The sequence below is a fragment of the Crocodylus porosus genome, unplaced genomic scaffold, assembly GCF_001723895.1.
Source record: "Crocodylus porosus isolate Cpor-Errol unplaced genomic scaffold, CroPor_comp1, whole genome shotgun sequence".
NCBI classification, from domain to species: domain Eukaryota; kingdom Metazoa; phylum Chordata; order Crocodylia; family Crocodylidae; genus Crocodylus; species Crocodylus porosus.
Genome location: NW_017728937.1, coordinates 4,282,578 through 4,293,721, shown reverse-complemented (window position 1 = coordinate 4,293,721; position 11,144 = coordinate 4,282,578). Strand labels below are relative to the sequence as shown.

Here is an 11,144-nt window from a genome sequence, read left to right as displayed (position 1 = left end):
GCAGGGGGCACCCACTGCTAGTAGAAGGGCTATTGTTGTGAGTGACCCGTGTGAAGGGTAGTGACGCATCACCTTCACCCTGCCCGTATTGCGAAGCGGGTGCAAATCTCCCTAGAGCATGGGCAGAGCTGCTGCACCAGTGCCCTGTGCGCCCTCGGGCTGGATCCACCCTGTTCCCCTAGGGGCCAGGACCGGGCTCTGGGAGGAGTAGCAGTAATGTGGGAAGAGGGGACGGAGACTCTAGGACTGTTCTGTTCAAGACCACAGCTGAGATTGCAGGCCCTCCCCCCCCCCGGAAACTGTTGCAGGCCATGCGGATGTGGATGCAGCACCATCTGCTGGCTGCTGCGTTGTGCAGAGCTGTGCCAAAGCTTGCCCTAAGGCACCAGGTTTCACTCTGGGCCTGTTGGCCTCCAAAAGCAGCCGCTGCCCCACAGCTGTGCAGGTAGAGACATCTCGGGCGCCTGCAGCCTGTGCCAACAGGAGGGGCTGAATTTCAGCTGGCACCTGCCCAAAAGGTCCAAGTCGAACAGCCAGCAGCTCCCAGGCAGCCAAGCTGTGCCAGGGATGTTTTACCTGTAGCTACGTCAGCTAAGGGGGGGAGGGGGAGCTTGCACAGCAAGTGACCAAGAGCAGTGACAATTCCGGTGCAGTGCAGCGCACCCAGCAACAACCCCCTCGTCCCCCTCCTGGCAGCTGTGGCTCTGTGGCAGCCTTAGTCTCCTCTTCAGCCATGCTGAGCTGATTGGAGTGGAAAGGTTCATGTAGTTTAGTCACTTGAAACCTGTAGTGAATGGTGAAACAGCTGCAAACTGGCCGATATAGTGGGACCAGCAGCAAATGTCAAAAGGAGGGAGCAGGAGAGCTAGAAAAATTGGGTGTGGGGGAAGGGGGAGGCATTCAGACTAATGTCTGTCTGATAAGTTAATTAGGATCTAAACAGCATCAGATGCTTTTAATGGCAATCTGCTCCCTGCAGTTGCCGTTACAGGGACAGCAGAGTTAACAGGGTGTTAGAGGCTCGGGAATGGTAAGGAGGAGGCAGGGGGAAAGAAAGGTGGCATCAGCCATGGGCGCCTTGGTGACTTAGGAGCTCTGGTTCCACTGGGGGATTCTGCTCCCGAGCCAGGGACATGCTTTGGGAGAGTCTCTTGCTCAGCAGGTCGGGGAGGCTGTGCACCACCTAACAGTGAGGTGCTGCAGCTCTTCAACTTGATGATGTCCAGATTTGCCGGAGAACCTACTTAGCTCCCAGACAGCGCGGTGCCCTGCTGCACCTGCACCATGCGGTAGATGCTGGGCAGGGCAGCCATGGGGGCTTCTCCCGTGGCTCTCCTGGCTGTGCCTGCCTGCTCCAGTGGGGGGAGCTGTGGGGGCTCTGCCCTGCTGCCGCTTACCCAGCTGTCACAGGGGGTAGGGGGGTGTGATGCAGGCACAGTTCACTCCAGGTGGCAACAGGGCATAGCCCTGCCACCACTTGCCAGCCGGCGCAAGATGCAGGCATGGCAACGCTGGGAGCAGGGACTCTGCCCTGCTGCCACTTGCCCCCCTCTGCCCACAGCAAGCCACACCTGCCCTCCCCCCCACCATCCCAGCTGGGCAAGCAGCAGCAGGGCAGAGCCCCCGCCCCCAGCACTGCTGCGCCTGCATCCTGCACCCCCCCCTCCCCACCGGGCAGCTTGTCCCAGCCCCAGCTCCAATCCCTCTTGCAACCCCAAGACTTACCAGCTGGAGGCAGCTGTCAGCTGCCTGTTTAGTCTATGGCCGAATCTCCAAATTGGCTGAATCTTTTTCCAAATCTATTTGGATGCTTCAAATTGATTCTGAACTTTTTCTTGGTGTCCTGATTTGATTTAGAAATTCGCTCCCTGCATTGGGCCGAATCTCCTCTGAATCAAAACAGCTACCAAACATCTGCACAGCCCTAGTGAATGGCTCTTAATTCAGCCAGCAGAGGCAGCAGCCAGCCAGAGCAAGGGGCAGTTTTCTGTTCCTTCTGCAGGAATTGCACACAGCTGCTTTGTTGATCAGCAACGTGCCCCTAGGCCATTAATGTCCAAACCTAGCTTAGCTAATGCTAGGCACAAATCTGAACTAACCCTATCTCTTTGGTGTGGCCTATGGAGTAAGATCCACTTGCTATAAAAGCTGCAATAGCAGTCCAAAGGCAGGGGAGAAGCCCCCTTAAAAGAAAGAAGGGAGTATTTTGTCAGACATCTGCCCCCTCACCAGAGCAGTGTGGCCCATGTTATAGACAGCTCTGAACACTAGAGTTTCATCCCAGTGACTGCATCTATTTACCCCTGGCCCTCCCCTTCTGCAGGCACTTTTGGCTAATTTGGAAATACTACTTCATACACAGGAACCTCTAGTACAAGGGAGGTTAAGCTGTTATCTGTGCAGTGCTCCAACCCACTAGCATTGCACAGGTGAAGGCCCTATTACTTGCTCCATTTGACTACTGTCCTTCCCCTGCCATCACTCAGACTAACACTGCAATAAAGCAGGCTGGCTCCCACAGTTGTATTATGACTTATAGGGTGGAATATGTCAGCTCCTGCCAGGTAGGCCTGCTGCTGGGAGCTGAAAATACAGCACTGTTTTGTAAATCTGCTTGCAAGTGAGAGGGGTGCAGCTGCAGGCCATTATGGAGCCTGTAAGGCAGGGCTTCCTGACACATGGTCTTGTGGTCACTGTGGCTTCTGTCTCCTTAGAGATTAGCCACAGTCCTTAACACCCAGGTTGTGCTCCAGTTGCTCGTGCTGTTAGGGTGTGGCCTGGCTATGGCTCAGACTGACTCCAGGCTCTGGTTTTAAACAGTAACCCTTTCTGGCTTGTAGATTGTCTCCATGCCCGGGGGGCTGCTGCCACCAGAGCCTTGTGGCAGACTTACGTGGCATGGCCTGGGGGCAGAAGGCAGAATTACTCCCACGTCCGTGCCAAAGCCCTCTTCCCTTGTCACAACTCTAGTCCTGGCCTAGCTGTGCTGGGATCTCATTACACCATGCACCAGGGAAACAGGCATGGAGCACACTGTGGTTTGAGAGCTGTACAGATGGGTGACTGGATCTGTGCTGTGGGACCGATTCCTCCCCCCCTCCCCACCAAAGCACTCTCAGATGCATAGTGCTCCTGGCATAAAGTGGAGATGATCAACCTGGTTCATTTACAGCAGGGCTGTTGAACTTACCTTGTGCTCAGGTCTGGATCTGGGCAGGGACACAAGGAAGCCAGCACAGTGGTAGCAGCTCCAGCTCCAACTCTGGACAGGAGCAGGCAGTGGTGGTGGTGGCAACTCCAGCTCCGGACAGGAGCAGCTGCCTGCCCCGCACCAGAGCTGCCACTGCTATGTGCCCCCTGCCACAGTGGCAGCTCCAGCACATGGCAGAGGCCAGCACTGGTGATTAGGAAAATGGCCAGTGGGCAACAGGGGCTGTCAGCCCTATGCTTGGCCCTGCTTCCAATCACCATTTTGTGGCAGGCCAGTTCCCTAATCCACGCCTGTCATCCAGCAAGCTGGGTAAAGTGGCTACATAGGCTGGATCCAGCTTGGGGGCTATGTAACACCCATGATGTAAAGCATGAGCCTGTGCAGGATGGTGGTTTGCAATGCCAGGTTTTCTAGGTAGCTCTTAAAGCTTTCCATAAGCTGATTGTGGCCCTCAGTATTTTTGCTACATCAAATCCTTGTCTCTTCTTAGCATGTTAGAGCAGAAATGCTCTGCCCTCTTACTCCCTCAGCCATAGAAAGCCCAAGGGCTGCTTGAACCATATTGCCCCTCGTTCGTACACAGTCACCTCCAGTGAGAAACTACAGCGCTAGTGCAATTTAACAGGGAAAAATATTGCATCCAGTGAGAGAAAAGGCAGAACTTTCAAGTAGGGGACTAAAGACAGAGCACAGCAGGCCACACCTGATGGTTGCCTCTTGCAAGTCAGCTGAATCACGCACCTACCCCCTGTGGGCAGTCAGTGCTGAGTCACAGGGCAGTTACCACGTATTGACTCACGAGGAGCATTCCCTGCACCGCAAGGACTGAATTCCCTCTGCCCTGTAAAGTCACATGGCCTTCCACAGAACAGGCCCGCCGGTCGGGGTGGGGGCTGAGTTCCCTGTGAATAGAGTATATAGCCTTCCTGACTGTGATGCTTAATCAGACTCCACTAGCCATTCTCCTGGGCACGCTCAGTACTGAGGCTTCAGGGCTGGATAAGCCATTTCACTGCAAGAAACAGCAGGCACGTGTCCATGCTGCCACCACAGGCTTGCTGCTGGTTGCATGGAAAGGAGACCAGTGCTGTGATCTAAGTGGGGGGCACATTTCCATCCCACGCCTGGAGAACTGGGCAGCCCCAACTTCATCCTGGTTTTACCCCGCTGGATCTTGTTGTGCCAAGATAAGATGCATCTCTCCAGGGCTGTCGCAGCTCACCAGCACTTGTCACAGGGCAAAGCCTCTGGCCATACATACATCAGTCTCTCTGCAGCAAGGCAGCTTATTCAGGTCCCAAGGCAAATGCCTGCCTCAGAGATCACTGGGCCCAGGATGCAATGACAGCAGCCAGAACCACAGAGAAGCCAAGACAGCAGGGCATGCAGTGACCAGGAGACAGTGGATGGGCGCAGGTCCGGCATAAAGATGGTGGGGCTCCCACCTAATGGGGCAGCAGCCATGCCGCATTGCTCCCCCAAGGCAAGACACTGGGGTGACGGTTCTGAGACCAGAGGATGCTGTGTGCGAAGGAACAGGCTGCAGCAACTGGTGCTAAACTCCCTTACCAGTTAAGACAACCACGGACCACGGCTGCTGGGAGCAGGGGGAAAGGAAGGCGTGCTGTGCTGTGCCTTTCAAACAGCCTTACCAAAAAAGAAATGAGAAAGGAGAAGAAAGCATGATGTACATAAAAAATAGTTTAAAATAATAATAATACGTTAGGACAAGAGTGATGGGAGGGCGCAGCCCACGCCATAAACAAGGAGAGCGCGTACAGATAAAGCCAACCGCGACATGTCTGTCAAAGTGCACTGAGAGCCCCTGTCCCCGACTCCCAGGATGTGTGGTGATCACGGTGACACTGGGGGGAAGGGAGGGGACACGCTGACACTTCTGCTGCACAACACCCCTCCTGCTCCCCCCCACGCGCAAAGTGCTAGTTTACAAACAACAAAACAAGGACACCAAACCAGCAAGGCCCGGCTTATCTCACACAGTCCGTTTCAGCTGACATGGAACGAGCCGTGGGGCAAAGGCAGCTGATTTCCTGAGTTTGCAACACTGGCTTTGCCATCTGTCTGGGGTATCCTCAGAGTCGGTCCTTTGCAGGAGGGCCCGGGTCCTGCTTCTCCATCACAGCCCTGGGGATTTCCTCCTGCCCGACTCTTCCCACCTACCACATGCCTGATGCTGGGCACTATGGCTCCTATCCCCCGTATCACGGCGCTGTCCATGGAGTTCAGACACCTCAGGGGTGATGGGTGCAGTATAAACACCTCCAAGGAAAGGAACAAGTCAGGGGAGACTGCTTCTTCATACAGGGGATGGGGGAGGGGACTGGACCCAATGGCAGACAGAAACAGGAACTAATAAATGGATTACTGATGTTTTAAACAAACTAAACAAAAAAGAAACAGGTCTGCTGCAGAGTGAGGCATCACTTCCCAGAAACCAGGCCAGCTCAACTGGCTTCATATGGGGCTTAACGCTGCCCGTTGTCCAGAAATGCTTCCCAGTCTGCAGCAGAGGACACAGACCTTTGCAGCAGTTCACAAAAGACAATCAAGAACACCCCCCCCAAGACCCCATCCTGACTTTTCTTGACTGGGGCTGCTTGACCATGGGTTCAACCTCAGCTCTGTCTGTGGGGAAGCAGCTGATCTCCAGACCAGCCTCCACCCTTTCAGCCACGTTCAGGAGCGTCTGACTGACAAGCAAGCTGGAGGTTTTCCCTGTACCTACTTAGCCTGATAACGTATCCTGCTCCCTAGCTCAAACTACCGGCTCCTAATAACGTATGAAACATGAGGTTCCTAATCTGACAGGAATGGAGACGTCATGCCTTCATCCAGGTTGTTTGGCACTGACTCAAGTGGCAAGACAGGCCCGTAGGCAGGGACCTGTGGTCTCTATTCAAGGCATTTCTTCACAACACAGCCTAGCATCACTTAGACCAAGTGGCTAATATTGTTAGCCACCTGATCTGAAGTCAGGGAACAGAAGTCCTTCCATTAGCTTTTACAGGTTTCAAAGCCGGCTGTAGGCCTACATCTTAGATGGGAGAGGAGGATCAGCATGATGACTTTTGAATAGTACATGCATTGAATTAGCCCAACTGCCTTTCCCCAATGCAGGCTTTCCTGAGAACAGGAAATGTGCATCCCAAACCCAGAGCAGAGAAAAGGTTTCCCTGTAGTGGCTTTATCATGCTTTTGTCGGCTATTGAATATTCCAGGCCTATTGCCGCCAAAAGCAGGTATTACAGGATGCCCTAGAAATACTCTCTCTCTGACCTCGCAATGCCTACTGTCATTACAAACAGCAGACACAAACATGGAGGCAGGTCACTGGGAGGGAAAGGGATCTTGCCTCCTGTCAGATGCATGAGCTCAGCTCCCAGAGGTAAATGGGAGGTTATGTGTGCACTTGGAGGGGAGACCAGATCCCACTGCATGGAAACCAGATGATTGCAGCCTTTTCCGTGACTTCCCACTGAGCTCTAGAAGCCAATGGCCTGCTGTTCATAATTAACGGTGACCGAATACTTGCCTGAAATACTGTCCAGGTATTAAATGCACAAACATGTGACTTTCCTAACTACTGCACAACTATTGCAAAACATGCTTAAATTAAAGCCAACTGAAGCAACTTTGTCCTTCGTATTTCAACGATGGTGTCTGTGGTGTCTCAGACTAATGTGTCTTAGCACTGAGGTTGTGCTTTTCCTCTGCAGAGGGCACTAGCAACATCATCTAAATAATCCCCACAAACACCCGTCAGGTAGGTAGGTCAGTAAGTATGATTACCCATTTCACAGCTGAGCATGACCTGACAGCCATGCTAAGCAACAAGCCCAAGCGTCAAAGAAAGAAGCTTTGTCATACGGGGAAACAGAACAGGAGCTCTTGAGGCTACTAAGTTAACAGCCCTGCACACTGCTTGCTGCACTGATTTACTTCCAGTTCTTGAAGGTCTGAGCTGAGGCTTTGGGAAGCCCGGTTCCTTTCCAGCTCCACTGGATTTTCTACGCTGATGTTTCACCTGACCTGAGCAAGGGCCAGTCTAGTCTTGGACATTTTGCTGAGAAGCTGCCACAAAATCCTATTATACTCCGCTGACTTGGTAGGTAAAACAAAATTACCATATTTTCTCATATACAACTCCATCCCCCCATCCAAATGAAAAACCCAGTTTGTTTTGGAAAGGCAGGAAGTAGAGAAAAGATTTTTCCAGAGTCAGAGATAGAGTAGGTCCTCCTGGAAACAAAGAGTGTCCAAGAAGGATGGCATCCAGAACTTAACTGATGTGTCAGATTCTCTCCTGTGGTGCCACCTTTCTTGGAAACTATGATTCCAGGAGGACTTACTGTGTCACACAGCGTTAGGCCCCAGGCCCTTGCAAAGGGCAGCAGTCAGACTTTTACTTCTTAATTGTAAGAACTTTATACAAGTTCCTGTTTCCACATCACAAGCCTCATTAAGATACTGTCAACAGCTCGTGTGTTACTCTGGGCACAACCTTCAGCACTCAGCCAACAGCCAGGGCTGCAAGAGGGCTACCCTTTCAGTGTGCTGAGCAGACACAAGTGGCAGCCGTCTTGACAGCTGGGTGGCCTCTACAGTGTCTCTGGGCATACTCCTTTTCCAGCATAGAAAACAGCTTCCCCACTTAAAACATGCATCCCAATTCTGGCAAGCTGATTTTGTGGGGAGGGGAAAGATGGTGTCATATGGAAGAAAATACGGTACCTCCACCATTTACTGATGGAAATACTACCCCCATCTTATTAACCCAGTTATATGGGGGTTAGTAACTGACCATGGCAGCGGCCTCCTTACTTCTCTTTTCATCAGCTGTAAGGCAGTATACCAGCACATCATCCCTGCTGCCCAGAGGAAAGGACAGCAGATAGGATATTGGAGAACTCACAGCAGCTGAGATCCAGCCTTTCATCACCCATAGGGATTCAAGGAAACTGTGTGTGTTCAGTGAACCTGTCTGAGCCTATCATGGGGAGGGGCATGGCTTAGTCAACTCTCCCACCTCAGCCTCCTCTTGCAGCAGAAAGGAGCTTGGCTTTCTGAGTTTCCTTTGGTGTAACACTACATAACCCCAACTGAGGATGGTGGAAGTGATCTGCACAGAGCACTCAGCTCCCCTTCAGGAAATCTCCTGTATGCAGGGAGCTGGAGAACAAGGAAAGGCAGGCTCCATGGCCCCATTTCACTCTCAGTGAGAGGATGCACAGATGCAAAGCAGTGCTCCATGGGACACCTGGCATAAAGCTGACTATTGCATAGACATTACAGAAGGCTGGCTCCCTGGCTGAGACTACCAAACCTTGTGTGGAAAGCTGCAAAATACAAGGACGCCGAACAAATCTATTGCTGCGAAGGCATCGAAAGAAATGCTACTGGCCACATTGACCGAGCCCTTGTCCGTCTCTAAAGAAAGCCTCTCTTCTCTCTCCAGTGCTTCCTTTCTGCCTGGAAGAACGGTTCAGACTTCTCTGCGTCAGGGCTGTTCTTGTGTTCACAGAAACTAAACTCAGGGCCATGACCCAAAGATCTTTTCTTGGAGAAAAGATTGACCAGTTTTGCCTCTCTCTCTCACCACATGAATGATGGGAATTAAAAAAAAAAAAATTGAAAGCACTTTGTGATTTGTTCATAGAAAAGAAAGCACGGATATTTTTTAACTGCCTCCTGGTACCAGCATTTGTAATACTGAGAACAATTCTGACTCCTGTTGAACCTAGCGTTGCCCCAGGCAGTCGTACCTAGCACAACCCAACCTGCCATTGCCTCCTCTCTCTACCCTGGGCTGCGTTGCCTTCTAGAGGCAAACCTTATTTTCAGGTTGTCTCTAGAACAGACAAGGTAATATGATGAGAGTCCTCTCTTCACTCTCTAGCCCTGCTAAAATGACTCTGATTTGGACATTCGTGCTGGGGGCCAACGGGGCAGATGAAAACTGTTCTCTGAATGGGTTTTGGCAATCTTGGGTGGTATTTTTGGCTTTGGGCTGAGAGGGGGACGTGGATCCCTCAGCGCATTTACTGCTGTCTGGACAGTCTTTTTGGCAGCCACAGCCTTGAGTTCTGCTGTGGGAGGAAGGGCCCCTCCATCATCTGCCCTACAGGCAGCAGCCACACGAGGGCTAGCCTCTTGCAAAGGCAGCGCCATTCGCTTTCTGTTCAAGCAGTCTTGCTCTGTGGCGTGAGCCAAATGAAGCGGGGTGGTGGTCTTTACAATTTTATAGGGGCTGTTTTGCTCCTTCAGGGTTGGGGATGACATATGGTGGGAATGGAGACCCTCTGCCAGCTGAACCACTCTGGGGCCAAGTGTAGGTAAGATTGGCACACTGCCACTGCTGCCAGAAGGCCTTTGGTGAGGGAGGGAGTTGAAGGCTGAGCAGCCCAGCCCCAAGGGCTGCTGGGTTGAGTCTCCGCACCCATGCGCGTGCCTCTGCAGATCTGCAATTTCACCCACGGATGCTGATTTGGGTACCGAGCATTTGAGATCCAGTTTCTCATGTGGCATCGTGCCACTGAGTTTCTCCATGCTGGACGCCTGCCCAGAAGGTTTGTCCTCTCTGCTCTCCCACTCAGGAAAGTTATCATACTGAGACACATTAGAAGGCCGTCGCTTTCCATTCAGGAGAGGAAGAGGGAGAGTTACCAGAGTCTTCTCCATGCCCATGAGAGGCGCTTGCGCTTCCTCTGGCAAAGCCTGAGGAGCGAGATCCTGTTCTGATGGTGGGAAGAACTCTGGACACAGAGGCCATGGCTGTTCTTCCAGAGAGGGTGGAGCAACTCCTTCTGGTATATCCACAGAGGAGGTGGTGGTGCTCGTGTCTTGAGGGCTTGGCGCATTTGGAATGGTGGATTCCAAGGAGCTCTGCTCCGTGAGGGAGGGGAGAGATGGTGTTGGCCCTGGGGACTCTCCTCCTCCTGACGTGTGGTTGTGATCAATGGGCAAATCTCCCTGGGGATTCTGACCTGGCTCACCCATCTCACTAGCCAAGCTGTCCACTGCTACCACATCAGGCTGTTCTTGTGGCAGTGTCTGTAACTGAGCAGCCGAAGAAACAATACAGCATGTCTTGCCAACATCAGGAGAGGGACAGTTTTCTTGCAGGTCCTCTTTATATCTCCCAGCACTAAGAACCTGAGGATCTTCTTGGGAGGGAGTCATCCTGCTCACTGCAGGTACCTCCTGGCTTTCCAGGAGGGCCTGAATTTCATTCTCCTCTGGCAAAGACAACTCCTGAGATGGGCTTTCACTAGCCACTTCCTTTGGTGGTTCCACCTGTTTTTTCCTTCCTTGCTGGGTTTCCTCATGGTCCTTTAATGGATCCTGATGCATGTCTGTGGTGGCTGCTGCTGCTGCTGCTGCTGGGGAGGGAGATCCATCCTGCTGGAGTGCAAGGGTCCTGTCCTTTACTGCCACAGTCTCATTGCAGGTAATATCATTCAGATGTATGGAGCTATTGTTTGGCAGTGACTGCTTTACATCTCTTTCTGGACTGAGGTCACCCACTGTTTTATTCTGGCCATTGGCTGCAATGCTGGGCTTCGCTGCCATGAGATTTAGAGAAACCTCTAGTCCCAGTGGCTTCTTTGGGAATTCTTCAGGCTTTCCTACAGAGAAAAGAAAAAGCCAAACAAGCACAGGTTAGCTCATTTTCAGTAAGTCCTTTCCTAAGCCCTTACCATGAGCTAGTGGCAGGGATTCAGATTTTACCTTGCTAACATCCGCTGTTCAGGAAAAAACTATCTAGTTGTTCAACACAAGCCGCAGGTGAGAGACAGTGATGGTGGGTCATTCATTCATCTTCCTCAGCCCGTCTGCCTGTGACTGGTCTGTCACACAGCAGAGCCTTTAAACTACACAGATGCCTTGACAAAATCCCAGCTCAGTATCCTCA

The 11,144-nt window shown here is 52.2% G+C and overlaps 1 protein-coding gene across 2 annotated transcripts in view; it reads right to left on the bottom strand.

The window, feature by feature from the left end:
- Positions 1-4,899: 4,899 nt before the first annotated feature.
- Positions 4,900-11,144, bottom strand: part of LOC109318198 (USP6 N-terminal-like protein) — a 164,396-nt gene continuing 158,151 nt past the window's right edge. For both annotated transcript variants that reach the window (XM_019547288.1, XM_019547289.1), the window contains exon 16: positions 4,900-10,857. In XM_019547288.1, coding sequence (XP_019402833.1) covers positions 9,134-10,857 — 1,724 coding nt within the window. In that variant the 3' untranslated portion in view covers positions 4,900-9,133. The remainder of the gene's footprint in view (positions 10,858-11,144) is intronic.